General features: G+C 37.0%; 1 protein-coding gene across 1 annotated transcript in view; it reads left to right on the top strand.

The window, feature by feature from the left end:
• TACR1 (tachykinin receptor 1) overlaps positions 1-24385 on the top strand; it is a 156719-nt gene that overhangs the window by 72900 nt on the left and 59434 nt on the right. The window contains exon 2 of the mRNA XM_077134687.1: positions 2337-2531. Within this exon, the coding sequence (XP_076990802.1) occupies positions 2337-2531 (195 nt within the window). The remainder of the gene's footprint in view (positions 1-2336; positions 2532-24385) is intronic.

Raw genomic sequence — 24385 nt, 5'->3', positions numbered from 1 at the left:
CCTGGGTTTCCCCCCACCCCACTACCACACGTTAGGGAAGGGAAAACCAAGGAAGCAAGGAAGAGACAGACTGAGGAGGGAAACCGAGACTTCTCAGGGTCTTCTCTTTTCAGGGGCCCACCCTTACACACTGGTCTCCCTTGTCCATAGCTGTGACCCTTTGGGGAAATTTAAAGGCAACAGACTATGCTTGATTCACAGAATCCTGAGAGTTTTCTTTGCTATTTTGATGCCCTCCAGACAGCTTGAGTGATAGGGCTTAGAGCCACCAGCTCCACCAGGGAAACTTGTGCAAACGTTCATAGGTTACTACTCACCCCCACCATAACAGCTCCTCCAAGTCTCCTTCTATGGCACTGTATCCTGATTTCAAGGCCCCCCCTACCCACTTTCCAAAAAAAAAGCAGAAGAAAAAGTCTCTGGGGCTTTCTTTCCTGGGGGTTATCACACAAGGTGTCCTTCTAACATCCAGCTTCCATACATCAAATGTCTTCAGTGACATTGCTCTTGCAGACAAAGCAGGAAAACCTAGGTCCCTAGCAAGAAAGCCATGGTGCAAAATTCAGAAAAAGGTATTCTGAAGTTTAGAAAGATGGAAGCCAACACAGAAACAGAGCCATCAAGCTTCTCAGACAGGAAGTTCCATCTAATCATAGCCCAGGGAAGGGAGGAAGGGTCCGAATGCTTTCAGACCTTCAAGTTGGATGCTCACCAGACTTATACCAAATCTGGCTGAGCACTTTTTTAAGCCTCATCAGTGGTGCCTCCACCCTATCCCACCCCCCTGAACCATTCTGAGATTTGGTCACTTCTGCAGCCTCCCTAAGGCTCTAAGATATTTTATTGGATTACCACTTGAGGTCATTTATCCTACCGGCATGCTGTGTGGCTGCCTATTTATATGCCTTTTCTCCCTGGAGAAATGACAAGCTCCAAGCACAGGAAGCAATGCTGTATTCTGCTTGCAGCAGGTGTCTGGAGCAAATCTGTTGAGCACATACTGAATGAAATTGCTTTATTTGTAACCCGAGCCCCAACTCTGGCTTAGAGCTCCTCAAAGTCCAAAGAGGGCAAGAAAGGAATTGTGTGGAATTCCATGGAGCCAGCTGAGCATTCTGTCCCCAGAAGCCAGAAATACCTGCATGTCAGAGAATCAAATGTGTGATTCTGAGGTTTTGCCAGGTAATATTCAAACCTCCAAGACTGTGTATGACATAATCCCTGCTCTGAAAAGATATGCACACTTGAAGGGGTGCATCCATAACCTTTGCAAGAAACATAGGCATAGGGAGATGCCTTTGAAAATGAAGGCGGCAGAGTTGACGTGATTGTTGCTGATGTGAAATGCCGATTGTAATATTCATTATTCCAAAGATCTCTGCTGAGTCTCAGAGGGTCCCCACTATTCACATAAAAGGACATCCTCGCTCAGATACACCATTCAGGGCCTCCAGGCCAGAAGTCATTCGCTCCTTCCTGCACTGAGGCTCATCCTCCCCGGCGTTACCAATGCCCAGTCGGTCTGCCTCAGCAGGTGGAGATTTCCTCTGCATGGAAGTGAATACTGTTAGCCCCACACTGAGCTCTGCGAGGTCAAGAATCAACAGCAAGTTCTCCAGCAGCCGTTGTGCTCTGCCTTCATGCACATCCACTTCCCTCAAATCATAGGGACCCAGACAGGATGGCTAGCCTTTGACACGGTCACATGAGGACTTCAAAGCTACTATTTCCATCTCCAGTACTCTTCATACCCAAAAGATAAAAGATGTCCTTGCATGGGATAAATGTACAACCTTGCCCTTATTTTTCTGATTTCACAGGAAGCCACTGACCTATACTTGGGAATCATACCCCAGAGAGAGCATTCCAAATACTTAAAATTTCTCTCCTAGAATGTTGCTAGATAGATTCTGTATATTAAAAAATCCACCATGCAAACAGTGAACCCTAAGGCAAACCATGGTCCGTAGTTAATAGTAAAATGTGCTTTTCATCAGTGGTAATAAAGCCTCCACACCCATGCAAGTTGCTAACAAGAGGACAATATATAGGAATCTTGTGTGCATAATTGCTCTGTAAACCCACACCTTCTCTAATAAAAAAAAAATAAGTTATTGAAAAACAAAGGAAAAAACCCAATTGGCTTTTCTTATAGGTTTTAACATTGTCTGCTATAAGAGTCATAAAGCTTAAGGATAGGATGTAGAAAAAGGATTTTAAGGCTCTCCAGGAGTCAAAGGGTCTCCAAGAAACTTTCATGGGCAAGAAAATCCTGTAATAACTGATGCAGATTTTGGTGCCCAAATCTGACCTCTGTCCTTTCTCCTCCGCTCCAGGTACATGGCGATCATCCATCCCCTGCAGCCGCGGCTGTCCGCCACGGCCACCAAGGTGGTCATCTTTGTCATCTGGGTCCTGGCTCTCCTGCTGGCCTTCCCGCAGGGCTACTACTCCACCACGGAGACCATGCCCAACAGAGTCGTGTGCATGATCGAATGGCCGGAGCACCCTAACAAGATTTACGAGAAAGTGTGAGTAGTACGACTCCCCGCTCTGAAGTTGCTCTGGCACAGCATGTCTTCCTGGTCATTTCTTGTTCCCTCTTTCTTACCATGTCCCTTTGTCAGTTAGGATTTAATGTGTATCTGTCGGCAATTCTCACGTCCACTCTGATATCAGGTTAATATGTCCATAGTTATCAGGAGATTGTTTGTAATATCCCAGGTTCTATTCTTGGCTTTGAAAGAGACATCAAAAAGAAAAGCAACATCTGGATCCGATTACAGCAAACCCCGTGAGTGCACATCCCATATCCTTCAGGACCTTTTAGTAGAAATGTTCTCCTGGCAGTTTCTGCATCTCTGCCTGGGAACTTTTTCCTCAGCCGCAGAATGCCACTCTTCCCAATTGCACAACCTGTTAGAAGGCGGAGGAGTTCCCCCCACCCCCAGCAGCCCCCAGCAATGACTGATGGTTGTTGGCATATAGCTTAGCTCCCACAGCCCTTGGGTGGGTGTCTCTGAGCTGTGCACTTTACACCCACTGTAGCCTCCTGGGGTGAAGTCCAGCCACTCTGGTTGGCTCGATGGCTCATCCTTCACTGACAGCTTCCCTTTCCCTCCACTGTGGCCACACTCCCTCCTGCTGTGACTTTCTCTTTCAAATAAGTTACTTGCACTTAAATTGTTGTCTCAGGAGCTCCATCTTGGGGAATTCAAACCAAGACCCCTACCTTCCAGGATTGTACAGTTGGAGAAATAAGACACATACTTGTGAAACGCATAAGACAAGGCCAGTGCACTGAGATGTTTTAAGGGCAGACCTGCCTGCTGATTTTCCAGGAGCCTGGCTGATCTTATTTAGGATTTTCCAAAGCCATCCCAGCAATTTTCTCCATGACTTCCTCTCTAGAGGCAACGCTGAAATGGCTTATCCTCTGTCTTGTTTTGCTAAAGGGAACAGCAATGTGACATTTATATCACCGTCAGTTTTCTGGCCTCAGAGCACAATGATAATGTGAGTCCTTTTGAAAATCCTCTATAATTCACAAATTCTGGGTTTATTATGTGAATTGCAAAAAGCACTGGTGGTAAAATCAAAAGATCTGGGTTTTTATTGCAAGATTATCACTTACTAGCTTGTGACCCTGGGTTAGTAGCACAGACTCTCAGGCTCTCATTTCGTTAATGTCAAGATGAGAGAAAATACAGCTCCGGCTTTCCATAAGCAATTATTGTGAAAATCAAAAGAGATCATATATTCTCACATTGCCAGCTATTAAATTCCATACAGAAGGTCAGATATTGTCATTAAACCAAATGCATCAGTTAGCTCTATAATCATTACAGGTGATGAAGTACATTGTATGGTAATAAAATGAGACACTCTCGGCATTCTTACCCAAGATTGGAGGGCGGGAAAGCCTGCTGCACACCATGTTATAATGTTGCAGGGGTTCCACACTTGCCAGGAAGCACTCCATGAAGCTCTGACCTCGCCTTCCACATGCAGAGGGATTTAATCAAGTAAGCACTGAGGGCATCAACGTGCAGCTTAGAAGGAGACATTGAAATTTATTCTTTCAAGTGAAAATACAAGCCCGAGCTGGGTCTCAGTGGGAGGACCTGTGAACATTTCAAGCCAGAAGGTTTCCTCAAAATATAAAAGCACTTCTGAATGAAAGCTCATTATATGAACTGCTTCAGAAACTGCCATAGGCTGTAAGTCAGGTCTTCGTTCTCATGATATTTTCAAAATCTGATCAGCTTTCTCTAACTTTTGTTTAAAAAACCCAGCATTCCTTATCTTCCAATAAATTCAAAGTTTAACTTGGAAATGAAGACTTATTTATTTTACCATGGATCTCCAGGGTCTTATCCAAGAAAAAAGTCATGTTCAGAATTTTGGTTTTCATCAGTTAGCAGTTTTTATGTTTATTGATGATTAGAAAGTCCCTTTGAGATTCAAAACATGTTAGGTTGCTTAATGCCTAGCTTTAAGAATTTAGGGTAGCTGCTACTAGATGTGCGATCATGTTTTGCATCAGTACTTATTTCATCATTTTTAAGCTAACAATAAGTCTGGTTTGAGAGCATCCAATTGCATCCATTCAAGATGTATAAAAGTTGTACTGACCTAATAGTGAATCGAAAGAGTCCATATTTACCACTATATTGAGTGTCAGGCACAAAGCCAAGCTTTCTTCAAACCTACTTTCTTTCTATCAGTATCCTTCAGAATACATCATGATAATTTTTGGGGAATTTAAATTTTACCAGCTCTAAACTAAGCATGTAATTATATTCTCTCTTCTATGAGAACTAATAATTGCCATTTCCACTATACACTATAAAGTAACTTTGTCCTGAAGGAGTATAATAATTAGGGTAAGAGTATGGGCTCTGGAGTTAGATGAGGGCTCAAATCCCAGACCCAGTATTTTCTAGTTGAGCCATATTAGCCAAAGTATTTGAATTACTTAAGCCTCTAAGCCCAACAGTACATCCTATGTTGAGGTATTGACAGAATTTAATAAGATACCACATGTTAAGGGCGCAGCCCAATGCTGAGGAGCTGACTGGCAGTGGGTAGTGATGCAGTGCTTGTGGTGGGCAGGTGCTTAGACCCAATTTGTCTACTGGGTGCCCACTAATTAGGAAAAGTATTTTACTAAAAGTCTTAAAATGCTGCATTTGCCTCTGTCTACATGATGAACATCCAGCTCTGATTGTTCATTATTCAGACTCTTTGTTAATACATTAATTAAATTAGATGCTATCAAAGACAAGCAATCTAATAAAAGAATGGACAAAAGTTTGAACATGCATTTCACAAGAAAAATTATCCAAGTGATCAATAAATATCTGAAGAGACACCCAACTTCATTCATCGCAAATTAAAATTAATGAGATCTTATTATACACCCATCAGACCAGCAAAATTTTGAAACATTTGACAAAATAAATATTTAGAACTTTAAGTGTGGATGTGGAACAATGAAAACCTTGATAGACAGCTGGAAGAAGTTTAAGTTGTTAAAACCACATTGGAAAATATTTTTGTCGTACCTAGAAAAGAAGCTGTGCATACCTATAACCCAGCGATATCACTCAGGATTAATTACCCTAGAAAAACTCATGCACATTTGTGCCCCAGTACATCTAACATAAGTAATGTTCATCAGCATTGTTCCTAATACCCAAACTAGAGATATGAGTAGGGTGATAAAAAATTCTGGCACAATCATGTAACAATACTACTTTGCTAATAAAATGAACAACTTTATAACCATTAAGTTCTAAAACAGGCAAAGGTAAATTAAATTTTCACAAATATATAAGTAGGTGCTAAAATTCTAAATTTTAAGCAGCAAGGCATGGCCACCATGAAAGTAAAAACTATGGCAGGGAAGGATCTGCACTCAAGAAGGGGCATTTGGGGGTGTTTCAGAGGAAAATGCCTTATTCTATTTCATGAGCTTAATGGTGGTAGCAGGTATTTGCTTTAAAATTACTTATTATACCAGATGCTGGATGATACATGCACTTTTTCTGGAATGTAGGTTTCATGCTTTTATAAAGTTAAAATAAATTCAAACACTATTCAGAAGGTTTTGCTTTCATAAGCTCGCAAGGGACTGCTTTCATTGGGATACCTCGAAAGTTCCCCCAGAATAAATGATCTTCTGAGCTGTGAGGCTTTGTCTGGACTGGCATTATTCATCAGTCCTCACCCCTGGGGAAGCGAGCTATGGACGGGTCCACCCTTTCTAACGCTTACTTGATCTCTTGCATTTCATCCTGTCAAGCTCTTATGTTTCAACCTACCCGGGATTTTCCCAAGGGCCTACGGTGGCCCAGGTGCCCCTGGAAGAACATAGCAAACATTAATCCAGAGAGCAAGGCTACACATCATGTCCTCTCTCTTGCTGTCATGGTCCTGGGCACATACCTCTGGGCTACAAGAATCTACAGATAAACTTAGTTCATCTTCCTGGGAAGTCATTGGAAACTTTATTTTGCATTTATAAAATATGAATATATTACAAAGCACAAAAAAAATTCCTATGACTTCTTGAATCACCAGTATTCCCATCATTTGGGACGAATCTCTAACATTTTGATGACTATTCTTCCAGTCTTTGATGTGTATGTCTTACACACATACAAGACAAATAAAAATTCGTAACATAAAATATAGCTTATTATGCACACTGTTGTGAACCCTGGTTTTTAGGGGTTTTATGTTTTGTTTGGTTTTTTACTTAATATGTCTCGGGGATCTTTCTTTATCAATTAATGAAGAGCTTCTTTATTCTTTTTTCAGCCCACAGTAGTCCTTTTAATGAATGTATAATTTATTTAACCAATCACTTATTGATGGACTTTGGATTGTCTCCAACCTTTGGCTATTACAGGGTGTGGCCATGAATAACCTTTACGATATAATTTTTCAAATGTGCAATTATAAAGTGGAATTTCTGAGTCAAAGATACATGCTTCAATTTTCATATTTGCCCTCCGTACTCTACAGGATTGCACTAATTAAATTCCCACCTGCAATGTGTGCGAGTCCTGTTTCTCAACAGTGTATGGTCTAAATTTTAGATTTTTGCCCATCTGATGAGATAAAGGTACCTTATTATGTTTAAAATTTGCATTTTTCTTATTAAGGGTGGGGTTTCTCATCTTTTCATAATTTGAGAGCCATTTTATAATCTGCTTATTTCATTTACCATATCATGAACAATTCCCCATGTCATAAAACACATTTCTATAATATGAAATGAAATATATGTATGTATATAGGCATATCTATAATTTTGTAGACTAATCTCCTCCTTTGAAAATTGATTCCTCCAATGGTTTCCTTTAACTGACTAGTAAGATAAAACACCAAACTTCAAAAAAGTTATAATCTTGTCTGTGGGCTGCTTCTGACATATCCCCAGTTCCCTGGAGGGATAGGTTTAGTTTCCTCTGCCATTCCCTGTTATGTTTGCAATCCTCAGTTATAGAATATTACAATATGCAAACATGATAAAATTCATGAAAGTGGGGACTTAGGCTCATCCTTAAAGCAATCAATGTTATTATAAGTTGTCATCAAGTCTTGCTATAAGTAGCAACCTGGAAGCTTGGCCCTGGCTGCCCCTGGTAGGTCTGTGGCTCTACCCAGAAAGTCCTAGAAAGGTGGAGTTGGCTGCCTGGTGATGAAGAGGGATTTCAAATGTGGCCAATAGCGACTCTTCTTGAGGGAGGAAAAAAGCACAGAGAATGGAAGATGAAAAAATATATAAAGAAGCAGAATTTGACTTTGCAAAATGCACCTCCCCTTCCCTCCTTCTATTGAAACTGTGAGGAGGATGCAGTGGCCTTCAGCCATGCCGAGGCAAACCCACTCTTGAGGATGCTGTCCAGGCTGTAGTTTATGATGGCTCCAGAAGAACCTAGGGACAGGGCCCTTGAGAACAAGGAGAAAGAACGAGCCTATGTTTCTTTACCAAAGATCCCACCACCACAGCCAAGGAAGAGCCTGCAATGAGGATGAAATGTGAGAGGGGCATCCCAAAGAATGAGGTTTGGACCGGCTGTGGAATTTCACCCTCCCCGAATCATTTATTAATATGGTTGATAAGTCATTTTCTGTTGATGAATCTCTATTTACATGACACTGTGGTAGAACTGAGATAACACATGGCTGTTCTGAATCTCAGACATTGCCTGTAGCTCTGGAGAAGAGGTTTGGTCAGAAAACTGAACATTCATGACTCTACTTGGGGATTTTGTGGAAATGTATATGAATGTGGAAATATTAACACCAATATAATTTTCTATAAGTACTGGTTGTAATCAGCAGACTATAACAAGATGCTGTTTTCATTATTTACAGCATTTTGTCTTTTGCATGCTATGATTTATTTTGAGAAAGCAGGTGAAAACAATTATATGTGTGCATATTCTTAACTTTGATTAAGAATAATGAAAATTGAAAAATAATGAATTGGCAAGGAGTAAGAGGGAAAGGCGGACTATTAGAAAATATACCTGCAGCACTACTTCTCAAACTTTCCACCTTCTTGATTAACTCACAAATTGGAAAGAGAAATATGGTTCCTTTGCCAAGCCACTCCACGTCTCAACCAAAGGGATGTCTACAAATCTGTTTCCAGCATTGATTGCTTATGCTTGCTATTGTGTTTAATCTCCTCTGACACCCATTACATTTACAGATATAGCCCAGGGCCCTTCGCACTGTCACTGCAATTGATGAAAAGCAGTGAAACTGAGAATGAAAAGTGCACTGACACTTCAAGGAAAGACAGTAGCACAAAAATGAGCCCTCATCCCTGACTCCCAGAAAGATATTAGAGTGAACAAAGTAAAACAAAAGTAAAGGTAAACCTACATTCATACAGAAACTGGGAAAGTTTCCATACACATGCCAGAAATTTCACTAAGTGTCTAGTAGATATTTTGTAGCTGGAGCCAAATAGGAGGCAGCCCCCAGGGGCCCACTGACAGCTCCCCTTCATGACATAGCAGTGCAGTATCATGGGGAGTGAACAGAGGAAATCCATGAGCTACACACTAGCGGCCCCTAATTAGGAGGTAAAAGTGTAAGCCCAAAAGAGATGGGACCATCCAATTTGGAATTCCTTAGACTGCTGTGGTCAACAACTTCCAGAGGAAGTTTCACAATTCACCAGAGAGTATAACTGACAATAAAATAAAATGGGTGACTCCATATGGAAATATAAATAGTCAAATTGATACAGAAAGAACAAAACTCAGAAGACTAATAAGCTTGGAAGGGATGAAATTGAAATTTTGTTCAAGAATTACACCTACAAAGGCACTGGAATCAAAGTGGATGCAAGCACATTCTTTCAAATAGCCTATAAGCTTTTTGAGAGTATAGCATAATTTGGGAAGTTTGCTCATTTTACAGATTTAGAATAACTTGAGCATACAAACCTGATGTTATGGATTGAATTGCATTCCCCCAGAAGACATGTCCAAATCCTAACCCTCAGTCCAGTGGATGTGAAGCCAAACTGGAATAGGGTGAGTCCTAATCCAATACAACTGATGTCCTCATAAAAAGAGAAGATTTAGACGCAGTAGTCAGAGAAGAAAGAGAGAAGATGGCCATGTGACGGCAGCAGAGCTGAAGTTAAGCTTCCAAGCCATCTCCAGAACCCTGCAGACTTCAGTGCACACACAGCTCTACCAAAACTTTTATTTTGGACTTCTCACCTCCAAAATTGTGAGCCTATAAATAACTGTTGTTTTAAGATATTCCATTGTTGGTACTTTGTTGAGGTAGCCTTAAGAAACTAGAACATCTGACAGAGAGAGCTCCAAAACACAAACCTTGAGGTCAATCCCATGCACAAATACAAATACAAGCATGCCTTTTACCAGCAGTAGAAAGATAGTAAATTATCAGGAAATCGGTTATTATATTTCACAAATTGATTGGTCAGAGGGAAGCATCATATATTTATCTCAATAAATGCCAAAATGAATTTGTTAAAATGTAATACCTATTAAAGAAAAAGTTTCTTTGCTATATATATCAGCAATAATCCTTGAGAAAATAAAATGAATAGTAGATCACCTTTACAACAGGAACAAAAAAAAACACACTGAGAATCATCTTAAATAGTCGAGATTTACATGAAGAAAATGAAAAACATCACGCTGTTGTAGGCTTTATTGAATGGCGTAAAAGAATATTTGAAGAATATAGTTCAATATGATTCAAAAGCTCAGAAAGTGCCTAGAGGTACATAGGAAGGGGTCTCCCTACAAATTGCATAAAGATATCAATTCTCAAAGTATCCCTAAGAATATGATTAAGTGGTTGATAAAGTGAATTATTTGAAAGCATAAATGGAGTAAAATAATTCAAGAAAATATTGAAAGAGAAGGATGAATTTTGATACTGGCAAAATTAAAAAGAATGGGAAGAGGTGACTTGCTCTTCCAGATATCAAAGTCTCAGTATTGGATAGAAAGGCGGTCAGTAAAAATAGACTAGAAATTGGGCGGTGTAAGAGTAGCTCAGTGGCAGATTTCTCACCAGCCATGACGGAAACCCGGGTTTGATTCCCAGTGCCTACCCACGCAAAAAAAACAAAAAAACAAAAAAATCCTACTTGAAAAATAGACAAGAAATCACATAACACACATACAGTCCAAGAAAATAAAATCTCTTAATTTAGTATATGCTTAATACAACATTTAAAATCAGTAAGGATTATTCCATAAATTTCCTTGAAATATGGATAACCCAAGATTCCATAGGGTTCTGTAGTTAAATGAGTTTGTAGGAAAATACATAACCTACTCACCTGTTGTAGCTTGCTGGCTGCCAGAATGCAACACACCAGAGATAGATTGGCTTTTAATAAAAGGGAATTTATTTCATTAGTTCTTCAGAGAAGAGGCAGCTAACATTCATCTGAGGTTCTTTCTTACATGGGAAGGCACAGGGTGATCTCTGCTGGCCTTCTCTCCAGGCCTCTGGATTCCAACAACTTTCCCCAGGGTGATTCCTTTCTGTATCTTCAAAGGCCTGGGCTGAGCTGCAAGTGCTGAGATGAGGTATGCTGAGCTGCTTTGGCTGTGCTACGTTGTGCTCTCTCATTTAAGCACCAGCCAATTAACTCAAACATCATTCATTGCAGCAGGCACGCCTGCTAGCCAACTGCAGATGTAATCAGCAACAGATGAGGCTCAGGTACCATTGGCTCATGTCCACAGCAATAGAACTAGGTGCCTTCACCTAGCCAAGCTGACAACTGAATCTAACTACCATGCCACTCCACCCCCTTACCTGGAGGGTCACGTTTTATATTAGTATATTGACATCTCTGAGAGAATCTACTTTTTAAAAAATATGTATTTTAAATTTATTTTTACAGGTAATGCATTCATGTGTTCTAAAAGCCAATAAGTATAAAAGGGTAATCAGAAGAAATTTTCCCTCTAATCATTGTTCCCCTCCTACTCCTACCTTTCATAAGGAACCATTATTTTAGTTTCTCATGAATCTTCCAAATCTGTTTTTGCTTATCTAAACAAGTATAAATGCATTTTCTTATTGTCTCCTTTCTTTACACAAAATATAATATATAATCCAACCTATTCTGCACCTTGCTTTTTCCCTGAACAATGTATCTTGGTTATCCTTCCCCATCAGCATATGGCGCGTGTCTCGTTATTTTCTTTATAGCTGCTTAATATTTATTCCTTTGGATGAAAAATAAATGTAATGTGTTTCTCCAGTATGATATTGATGTATATTTGGACTGCTCATAGTGTTTTGCCACTTCAAACTATATTGCAACTACTCAGCTCCTCTCTGATAAGTTATACAGTACAGAAACCCAGTGGATTTGCTTAAACTTTGTGGTTTCAAAAGAAATCCTTCTTTTGAACAAATCAGCCCCTGTTAACTTTGCACCAAAACACCATCTCTAAAACATAGTCTGGGGGAACATCAGGCTAACCATAAAGCTGGATGCCTTTCTCCCAACTTAAAACTGATATAAATTCCCTTTTTAGTTTACAGTTTATTGGTGTGCCTGGAGGTAAGTACTTGAAACTGTTGATTTGATTCTTGAAGTTTTGATTCTTGAAGAAGACTGTTTAACTATATAGCTTTTTGTGAGTATGTAGTTGTGTCTGATGCTCCTTTTATAAAGAGTTAAGAACAAATGAGTAAAAAAAAAATAAGGATAAAAAATGAATAAATAATAGGGGGAGACAAAGAGTAAAAGTTCAGTAGATTGAAATACCATGGGCCAAGGAGAAGGAGGGGTAAGGGGTATGGGATATATGCGTTCTTTTTTTAATTATTATTATTTCTTTTTCTGGAGTGATGCAAATGGTTTAAAAATGATCATGGTGAAGAATGTCTGATAATACTGTGAGCCACTGATTGTGTAATATGGTTGGTTTTATATTTCTCAGTGAAAATATTTTTTAAAAAATTTTTTAAATTCTAAATAGGCAGGATGGAGTAGAGGCTTTCTAAGTATAACACCCAAGGCAAAAATGAAAATGAAAAATGTTGCTGATTTGAATATAAATATGCATATAGAAATATTTGTTAAACTCTGTATATCAGAAAACTCCATGAGGAAACTTTTTGAAACATTTGCAAGTAACCAGTTGCAAACATGCAAAATATGAAACAACACATTGGTTACTCAAGAATAAGGAGGCAAGGGTAAAAAAACTGACAACTTACCAAAGAATGTGGAAAACTGTGTTCAATTTGTGGATAAAATGTTTCCTTTATTTGACTGGCCTAGATTAAACTTAATGAAAATGTGGTAAGTATTAATAAGGTTAAGGAGAAAATGCTATTCTTTTCATTAGGATAGTTTGGCAATTACTTTCAAGGTTTGTAAATATACACTTCCTTTGCATCAGCAATTATCCTCTTAGAAAGTCTTAAGGGCAAGAATGTATATTGCAAGACATATATATCAGCATGATTTATAAGGCTGTAAAATTAGAAACAAATATCCAATCATAGAGGACTGATTAAATAAATAGTGGGTCATCCATGCAAAGAAAAACGAGGCAGTCATTAAAAATGATATTGCATGCACATATAAATTAACATGAAAAATATTTATGATATTTTGATCAGTAAATAAAAGACATCAAATAATATGTGTTATAGAATACATTTGTGTGTTCTGCCAGGTATATATACATGTACATTATAGAAAAGAAATCTGAACAATATGCAGCAAAGGTTTATTGCTCAGTGTTCTCGTTATTTTGAAAGTGGGATTACAGGTTCTTTAAAATTTTTATTTTTGCTTATCTGCAGTTTAAGTTTTCAAAACTGCATGTAACTTATTGCCTACACTGAACTCTCAAATTCAGTGATGTGAAAAATGTTAAGGCATCCACTTCTGGAATAAAAATATCACTTGGGAAAAAATCCCCAGGGAATATAAAGATGAAATAAAATGGGTATTTTAGTACCTGGACCATGGTTTGGCTGATTATAGAGTTATGCCACAATCATTTTCTCCCTCGATCCTTTAGGCCAAGTTCCATGGTCTTCTGGCATTTAGTTTTGTAAAGAGACCCAATGCCACCTGATTTTTCACATTTTAGATCATTTGTCATTTCTGCTTACATGCGCTTCAGATTTTTCTTTGGTATTTATATTTTAAAAAATTAAGAATATATATGAATGTAGAGTTTTTATTGTATGTAATTGATGAAAATTTGCACCATAGTAATCTCGGTTGTGTTTTCTTTTGGGCGAGGTGTGGGACGGGGGTGGGGGGTGCCGGTAGGTATTGAGGTTGTAGTTTTTTGCTTGCCTGGCCTTTGTTCTGCTCTCTCCTTTCATAGTTACTACTATGCATCATCTGGTTTGGGGGCAAATTCTCATGTAACGTCAGATGAGATTGTAAAGTCAAATGATTATCCCTCTATTACATTTTTTTGGGGGCATGGGCAGGCACCGGGAATCGAAGCCGGGTGTCCATCATGACAGGCAAGAACTGCCTGCGGAGCCACCGTCGCACCACTCTACCTTCATTACACTTTTACTTCTGTAACAGTGTTGTTCATTTGAAAGAAGTAGTTCCTGTCCTCACAGGTGCAATATTGTTTTAAAAACAAATAAGGGATTACCTTAAATCTCCATTTGTTTCTTGAAGTAAGATCTTTCACAGAGAAATGTTTACTTTTTCCCTCAGTTGGTTCCCATGTTGGTTCTGCCAAATACCCAACGATTTTCCTTTTTCCCTCATCCTTATAAGGTATGGTCTTCTGTCCAGTGAGGAGGATAAGAAACTCAAATCTTGTAACTTTCGATTTGCTACAGTTTTACTCTTCTCAGCTGCCTCCACACAGAAGTGGGCAGCCCAGAGACAGGCACAGACCTGCCCCTTCTTTAGTGAATGCCTTGACTCTCTTAGGGTCCCAGCCCCATATCTTCAAGCCAGTGAGAAAAAGCCCTGCATTGGCCCTTGAGCTGGCAGTTGCTTACCCTAGTGCCTATTGCACATCCCAGAGCTGATGTGAATTAGATTTGGGGCATGGCCTCACCCATGCCCTTGAGCCCTTCCTCATCTCCATCCTGCACCCTCTGAACTGGGGATTGCCCACTTCGCAGTGGGTCAGCTTAAACAATGAGAATTTAATGGCTCACAGTTTTCTTGAGGATAGGGGAAAGATCCAAATCAAGGCATCATCAAGATTGTGCTTTCTCCCTGAAGACTGTGGCAATCTGGGACTGACTGCTAGTGATCCTTGGTCCTCAGCTTGTCACGTGGCAAGGCACATGGTGGTGCCTCCTGGTCTCTCCCTTCTCTTCAGGGTTTCATTGACATCCAGCTTCTGGCTACTCTCTCTGTGGCTTGCTCTCTCTCATCTGAATTTCATTCTCTTAAAGAGAACTCCAGAAATAGGATTAATCCAAATCCTTCTTTAAGCAGTTGTGAATAATGCTGCTGTGAACATCAGTGTGCAAATATCTGTCTGATATATTCACAATTGCCAAAAGGTGGAAGCAACCTAAATGTCTGTCGACTGATGAATGGATAAACAAAATGTGCTATATACACGCAATAGAATATTATTCAGCCATAAAAAGGAATGAAGCCTTGATACAACTGACAACATGGATGAACTACAAAGTTCATGTTGCATGAAATAAGTCAGACACAAAAGTAAAATATTCTGTGATCTTATTGATTTGAAAAAAAAAATAGAATAAGCAAACTCACAGAGTCAGAATCTAAAATATAGGTTACCAGGGAATGGGATGGGAATAGAGAATGGGAAGTTAAGTTTTAAAATATTTAGGGACCCTGTTTAGAATGATGGAAATGTTTTGTTAATGGATAGCAGTGATGGTAACACAACACTATGCATGAAATTACCAGCGCTGAAATACATATCTGAATGTGATTAAAAGGGGAAATTTAAGATGGTATATATTGTAACAATAAATTTTTTTTTAAAAATACATGGAACTGCACTATACAGTGAACTCTAAGTTAAACCATGGACTAAAGTTAATAGTGCAATTACAAAGACGTGCTTTCATCAGTTTTAACAAACGTTCCATCCCAATGCATGGTGCTAATCATAGGGTGGTATATGGAAATCCTGTATTTTATGCATGGTTGTTCTGTAAGTGCATATCTCCAAAAAAGAAAAAAAAATTTTAAGACCCATCCTGATTGAGGTGGCCACACTTTAATTGTTTAACTTCATCAAAATGCCCTATTTACAACGGGTTCACACCCACAGGAATGGATTATGTTTAACATGTTTTTCTTGAGTACATACAGCTCCAAACCACCATCAGCAGGCTCCTTCCACTCCTTTCCCAAGTGAGCTGTTGTTTCTCCAGGAAACTGGGCATTCCTTCAGTTGAGTCTTAGCTGCTCAATAGCCTGAAGGAATTTGTTCCGTCCAGTGGGTGACATCCTGCACTCATTTCCTGAGCTGAAATGGTTTTCTTTGATAATCTCAGGGACTGTTTCAGAAGGAGAAAGAATTGGCCATGTGAGATTAAACTGGAATATTATGCTGTGCTGGTTTGAATCTGTGGTGGACCCCAGAAAAGCCATGTCCTTGAATCCTCATTCAGTATTGCTGGGTGGGAGCATTTTGATTGTTTCCATGGAGGTGGAGTTGCTTACTGGAATCCTTTGAAAGAGGAGACATTTTGGCGAGTCCCTTTTTGTAGAAACACAAGAAAGCCAGCACATGCCACCATGTTCACAATGTGCCCTTCCAGCTGAGAGAAATATTGAACGTCATTGGCCTTCTTGAACCAATGTATCTTTCCCTAGATGCCTTAAATTGGACATTTCTATAGACTTTTTGAATTTGGTACATTTTCTCAGCCTTAGAACTGTAAACTAGCAACTTATTAAATTCTCCTTTTTAAAAGCCATTCCGTTTCTGGTATATTTCATTTCAGCAGCTAACAAACTAGAACATATACTTTTTATATTTTCTAACTAACAACATAGGAGAGTAATTAATTTGTACGACCTTATCTTTTATCTAATTTATTTATTGATTCTAACTGTATTTAAGCTGGGTTTTTTTGTAGGAATACAGTCATCTATAGATCACAATTAGTCTCCATCTTTCTAATGGCTGTACCTCCTAATTCTGCTTCATCTTCTATAGCAATGACCAGAAATTTTTCAATGCTAAAAAATAATGTCTTTGTTAACTTTCTTACATTTCTAAGAGTGTTTGCAGTACTTTTCTATCAAGTAGGTTGTTGGTTGTTGGTTTCACAAGTTCAATATTGATTTTTGTCAATATTTTATTATTTTAAGAAACACCCTTCTATTCATTGTTTATTAGAGAGTTTTATCAAAAGATATCCATTTTAAAAAGTATTTTTAGTGTACCCCATTAATGCAAATTACTTTAGTTCTACCTCTCTATCTCTTGGATAAATCTCAGTTATAGTGAATTATACTTTCACTATATTGATTAGGTTTGTTATATAAGGTTTTACATCTATATTCAGAAGTAACTTTCCTCTCTTTCTTTGCAGTACTTGTCAGGTTTTGGTTTCAAGGTGAGGGATGCTTTTAAAAACTCTTTGTTTTTCTGAAATAGCATTGGAATTAGCAAAGGAGCTCAACCATAAAACCAATGAGCCCTAGAGCCTTTTGTAGCAGGAACTCTATATTTTATCACCTCTACTTTTAGTGTTTCTGCTTTTTCAATTTAATTTATATATTTATGGGAGAATATCTCAAGGTGACTTTTAAATTTAATTATATACAATAATATATCATTTATTTTTTATTTCTACTTCTGCATTTATTCCAAAATGTTGGTTAGAGTTTATTTATCCATTCTACTGCTCTTCATTCATTAGTTTCTGCTTTTGATTTTATTTTCTGCCTCCTATTTTTCTTAAGTTATTTAAATGCTTATTTTATGAATTTCTAACTTGGGTGCTTAGTTCGTTTATTTCCATGTTTTCAAACAGTGAATCCATCTACCACTTAGATCTTCTTTGTCTCCATTTCATAAGCACCAATATGTAGTGCTCTCATGTTCTTTACTTTGTAAAAAAAAAAATTACCACTATATATATTTTTCCTTAATCACATAGGTATTTAGAAAATTTTAATTTTGTAAATCCAGGTGATTTGGGGTTATTATTTCTTGCTTCTTTGCATGCTTGCTTTCTCATGAACAAAGATTGCAGCATACACCAAAATTTACCTTTTGGAACTTGCTAAACTGCTTTTTACGCTCTGAAATATGGACACCTGAAAAACTGGTGCATTCTTGATATACAGGATTCAAAGTCTGATAATAAACCATTTTACTAATTGTTTTGCACAAATTGGTGTTCTTAGGTATTTTTGTAACTTGTATAGAGTAACACTGATGCCTTAAAAAATCTTCGATTGTAAGTATATTTCCGCTAAATACTCTATATTTTTAGGAGTTTTTGCTTTATGTGTGTTGATGCTACAGGGTTTCTAGTCACAGAGGTTGTAACTTTCAGCAATGCAAAATATTTTTTTTCTCTTTTTAGTGCTCTTGTCATCAACATTGCTTTCACAAGTATTAGTAGTGCCACTCCTGTTTTGTTTGCTTAATTTATGTTACCTATATTTTTATTTTTATTTTTTCTGTATCATTTAGTTTTTTATATCATTTTTCATGACAATACTTCTTATGTGAAGACATTTTTAATTGGTTTATAAATTAATCTGGGAAATTTTTTCCTTTTTTCATTTTTTACTTATTCTTTTTATTAGAAAAGTCTTAACCTTACAGAAAAATCAGGCAGAAAATAGAGAGTTTCCACGTACACCTCTTTACATGCAGTTTTTTCTTTGTATTTGAGTGATAGCTTTGTTACAATTGATGAAACAACATTATTATAATTATATTACTAACTATAGTTCAGAATTTGTAATAGCTTTCACTGTTTATGTTGTACAGCTTATGGTTTTTAAAATTTGTATACTAGTAACACATATACCATTTGAAAATTTCCCTTTAAACCGAATCCCAATATATAATACAATGGTGTGTTAATTACATTCACAATGTTGTTCCACCATCCATTGCCAAAACCTTTCTATCACCCAAACAGAAAGTCTATACCAATTACAGATTAACTCTCCATTCCCTGCACCCAACCCAGCCCCTGGTAACTTATATTCTCATTTCTGATACTATAAGTTTTCAGATTCCAGTTATTTCATGTCAGTGAAAGCACACAATGTTTGTCCTTTTGTGTCTGTCTTATTTCACTCTACATGATGTCTTTGGAATCATTCATGTTGTTACACTTTTCAGAATTTCATTCCTTTTCATGGCTAACTAATATTCCACTGCATGTGTATACTACATTGTGCTTATCCATTCATCTGTTGATGGACACTTGAGTTGCTTCCATCTCATGGCAATTGTAAATAATGCTGCTATAAACATTGGTGTGCAAATATCTGTTCAAGTAGCTGCCTTCAATTCTTTTGGTTCTATACCTAGAAATGGGATTTCTGGGTCATGTAGTCATTCTATCCTTAACTTTGTGAGAAACCACCAAACTGTCTTCCACAGTGGCTGCACCATTTTACATTCCCACCAAAAATGAATGAGCGTTCTTATTTCTCCTTTCATCTCAAAAACTTATCATTTCCATTTTTTAAATAATAGTTATTTCAGTGTGAATAGTACTATCTCATTATGGTATTGCTTTGCATTTCCCTAATGGCATCTTTTTATGTGCTTTTTGGCTATTTGTGTATGTTCTTTGGCGAGATGTCTGTTCAGTTCTTTTGCCCATTTTTTAAATGAGTTGTCTTTTTGTTGTTGAGTTATAGGATTTCCTTTTATATTCTGCATATTAAATCCATTACCAGAAATGTCGTTTGCAAAAATTATCTCCCAAAAAATTGGGTTGTCTTTTTACTTTCATCATGAAGCCCTTCAATACACAAAAGTTTTAAATTTTTGATGAAGTCCCATTAATCTATTTTTTTTTTCTTTTTTAGCTTATGCTTTTGGCACAAAGTCTAAGAAACCATTGACTAACACACTGTCCTAAAGATGCTTCCATATTTTTCTTCTAGAGGTTTTATAGTTTTGGTTCTTATATTGAAGCCTTTGAATCATTTTACTTGATTTTTGAAATGGTATGAGTTAGGGGGCCAACTTCATTCTTTTGCATGTGGATCTCTAGTTTTCCCAGTACCATTTGTTAGAGACTATTCTTTCCCCATTGAGTGGACTTGGCACCCTTGTTAAAATCAATTGGCTAATAGCCCAAATACCCCTAAAAAATGGAATAGAAATATCAAAGGTGATGGTGGATTTATACAGAGAAGGTAGGGTTTAACAAATATGACTGCTGAATCAGTAAATTGATATTTCTTTTAGTCTCCAGTATCTTAGAGCAGCTAGAAGTAAAAACCTAAAATTGTGGAATTGTAATCCATACCAAACTCTGAAGTCTGTCCTACAACTAGTTGTTGTACTCTGCTTTGAAATTTATTGCTTTTTGCATATATGTTATTTTTCATGAAAAAAAGAAGAAATCGATTGTGATGATAAAAAAGTATATATTTATTCCTTCTAACCTCCTAGAAGGAGCAGCTAGATGGAAAAATCTGAAAGGATGGTTTGGTAGCCTGTGACAAACTCTGGGATCTGTCCTGTAATTACTTGTTGAAGAGTGCTTTGAAAACTATTGCTTATTTCTTTCTTTGCTTTGTGTATATGCTATATTATACAATTTAAAAGTTTGAAAAAAATCAACTGACCACAGATGTGAGGTTTTATTTCTGAACTCTCAGTTCATTCCATACATCCACATGTCTATCTATGCTGTTATGATCCCTACAGCTTTGTAATATTTATAACTGGAAAATGTGAGTCCTCCTTCCTTGTTCTTTTTTTTTCCAAGTGTTTTTAACAATTTTAGACCACTTACTCTTGATAATTGGCTAAATTTGGTGATTGCTTTTCTATTTCTGCAAAGAAGGCTATGAGAATTTTTACTGGAATTGCATTAAATCTGTAAAATCACCATGAGTAGAGCTGTCATCTTAACAATATTTAGTCTTGCAATCCATTAACACACAGTGTCCTGCCATTTATTTAGTTCTCCTTTGATTTCTTTTGGCAATCTTTCGAGGCTTTCCATATACAAGTCCTTTAAATGCTTGGTTAAACTTATTCTTAGATATATGATTCTTTTTACTGCTATTATAAGTGGAATTTTTCTTGAATTCTTCTTCAGATTGTTCATTAAGAGTGCATAGATGCACTATTAGATTTTTGTTTGTTGATCTTGTACCCTACCACTTTGCTGAATTTGTTTCTTAGTAGTTTTTGTTTTGTTTTGTTTTGTTTTTGTTTTTTTATGTGGGCAGGCACCTGGAATTAAACCCGTTCTCTGGCGTAGCAGATGAGAACTCTGCCACTGAGCCTCTGCTGCCTGCCCATGTTTCTTATGGTTTTGTTGTGGGTTTTCTAGGATTTTCTTTATATGGGATTATGCCACCTTCAAACAGGGAAAGTTTTACCACTTCTTTTCCTTTTAGATCCTTTTAAAATTTGTTTTTCTTGCTTAATTGCTCTGACTAGAACTTTCCAGTAAAATGGTAAATAACAGTGGTGTCAGTAGGCATCCTTGCCTTATTCCTGATCTTAAAGGGAAAGCTTTCAGTCTTTCATCCCTGAGTATAGTGTTAACTGTGGGATTTTCATATACACCCTTTTCTTATTCGGGGAAATTTACTTCTATTCTTAGTTTCCTATTTGTTTTATCAAGAAAAGATTTTGTCAAATGCCTTTTCTGCATAAATTCAGATGATCATGTGATTATTTTCCATCATTCTGTTAATGCAGTATATTGCATTAATTGATTTTCTTATGTTGAACCACGCTTGCATATGTGGAATAAATTCCCCTTGATCATGGTATATAATAATTTTAATGTGCTGTTGGATTTATTCTGCTAGTACTTTGTTGACTTTTTGCATATGTATTCATAAGGGATATTGGCTTGTAATAATTCTTTTCTGTGATATCTTTATCTGGCTATGGCATTAGGGCAATGTTGGCCTAACAGAATGATTTAGGAAGAATCCCCTTATTCCTCAATATTTTGGAAGAATTTAAGTAGGATTTGGTGTTCTTCTTCTTGGAATGTTTGGTAAAATTCACCAGGAATCCATCTGGTACTGGGCTTTCCTTCATTGGAAGGTTTCTAGTATTGATTCAGACTTCTTGCTTGTTAAGGGTCTGTTGAGATCTTCTATTTCTTGAAGCAGTAGCGGTAGTTTGTGTGTTTCTAGAAATGTATCCATTTCATCTAGGTTATCTAATTTGTTGGTGTACAGTTGTTCATAGTAACCTCTTATAATCCTTTTTTGATGGGGTCAGTAGTAATGCCCTCCTTCATCTTTGATTCTAGTTTTGTCCTCTCTTTTATTCTTTGTTAGTCTAGCTAAAGGTTTGCCAATTTCATTTATTGTTTTGAAAATGAACTTTTGTTTCATTGATTCTCTATTATTTTTTCATTCTCTGTTTCACTTATCTCAACTCTCATCTTTATTGCTTCTTTTCTCCTATTTGCTTTGGATTTAGTTTGCTTTTCTTTTTCTAGATCCTCCAATTGTGAGGTTGTCTCTGATTTGATCTTTCTTCTATTTTAATGTAAGCATGGAGCCATATATTTCCCCATTCAGAATTACCTTTGCTGCAGTTGATAAATTTTGATATGTTGTGTTTTTATTTTCTTTTGCCCCATTATATTTCCTAATTTCCCTTTGGATTTCTTCTCTGACCCATAGGTTGTTTAAGTGTGTGTTATTTCATTTTCACATATGTGTATGTTTCCAGTTCTCTGTTTGTTATTGATTTCTAGCTTCATTCCATTGTGATTGGAGAAGATACATTGTATCATTTCAATATTTTTTAATTTATTAAGAATTGTATTTTGACCCAATGTATGGTCTATCCTAGAGGATGGCCCATGCAAACTACAGAAAAATGTATATTCTGCTGCTGTTGAGTGAAATGTTGTATAAATGTCTGTTAGGTACAGATGGTTTACAGTACTGTTCAAATCTTTGATTTTCTTATTGATCTCCTGTCTAGATGTTCTATCTGTTATTGAAAGTGGTATATTTAAACTATCTTATTATTAATGTGGAAGTCCTAAATCTCTATCAGTGTTTTCTTCATATATTTGAGGATCTGCCACTGAGTTCATATATATGTGTGTATGTGTGTGTGTGTGTGTGTGTGTGTGTGTGTGTATGTTATGTCTTCTTGCTGAATTGACTCCTTTATCAGTATACAATGACCTTTGTTGTCCTTCATAACAATTTTTGACAGAAAGTTTATATTATCTGATATTAGAATAGCTAATCAAGCTTTCTTTTAATTACTATTTTCAAGGTACTTTTTCTGTCTTTTCACTTTCAACCTACTTGTGTCTGCATCTCTTGTAAACAGTGTATAATTGTATCATGGTTTATATCCATGCCAATCTCTAACATTTGACTGGAGAATTTAAACCATTTACATTTAAAGTCACCACTGTAAATGCAGGACTTTCTTCTACCATTTTGTAAGTCATAATACTTTTGTCTCTCAATTCTTCCATTAATGCCTACTTTCATATTTATTTCATTTTTTATGGTGTATCATTTTGAATGTTTTCTCATTTCCTTCTCTATGTATTTTTTAGATATTTTTTTGTGGCTACCATTGGGCTTAATTTTAACTTCTATATCTATAACAAGCATTTTTAATTTTAGGTCAATATAACCTCAATCACACACAAAAACACTGCTCCTATTCCTCTCTGTTTCCTCATATTTTTGTGGGTTTTTTTTTTTATTACAAATTATGTTTTAATACATGGTATATCCAAAACCACAGATTTAGCATTACTTTTATGCATTTGCATTTGGAACCTGTAAGAAGTTAAAAGTGGGGTTATATGCCAAAAATATATAATGCAGTAATATGTATTAACAATTACTCATATGATTATATTTATTATAGTTAGTACTCTTTTGACTGCAGGTAATAGTGACTTTGGATAGTGTATCTGATAGCTTCTGCTGAGTGAAACAGCACCCCAAACTTAGTGGTTTAAAATAACAACCATTCATTTAGGTCATGATTTTGTGGATTGCACAGTTGATTCTTCTAGTCTGGGCCACTTCAACTGAACTTGGTGGGACTTTCTTATGTCTATAGTCAGCTATCGATCATCTGGCTGATGAACAACCTAGGAACCCTCACTCACATATCTGACAGCAAATTATCAACCAGCACAAGATGGTGCTGGTTTTTAATTCATGTGTTTTTCATTGTCCATGAGGATAACTCAGTCGTATGCACTAGGATAACTCAACCACATGGCGACTGGATTCCGAAACCAGCAAGAGAAGACAAGTTCCATTGCACAAGTGCTTTTGAAGCCTCTGCTTTCCCAAACTATGCTAATATGTCATTGGCCAAACAAAATGGCAAGCCATTGTCAGAAACTGTGCATATGTCTTTAGTTTCAGATGCTGGAAAGACCCTGGACTTTATTTTTTAGGTGTAGTTCCAAAATCATGATGATTTTCCCAGCATGGGTCAAGACCTCACTCCCAGAGCAATGTACAGGTGACGCAATTGTATGGCTTAAGTAGGTCACTTCACTTGTCCTCTGAGCCTCAGTTATTTCTTCTAAAAATTGGGGATAACAATAGTATCTACATCATGAGTTATTGTGAGGAGTAGAGGAAAGAGTAAAGTTTTAGCACAGTGTCTAATACATAGTAATCATTCAATAAATGCTGACTGCCATTAATATTTAAGTT

This window comes from Tamandua tetradactyla, chromosome 17, assembly GCF_023851605.1.
Source record: "Tamandua tetradactyla isolate mTamTet1 chromosome 17, mTamTet1.pri, whole genome shotgun sequence".
NCBI lineage: Eukaryota > Metazoa > Chordata > Mammalia > Pilosa > Myrmecophagidae > Tamandua > Tamandua tetradactyla.
The sequence above is the reverse complement of the archived record's forward strand: the minus strand, read 5'-3'. Positions and strand labels throughout refer to the sequence as shown.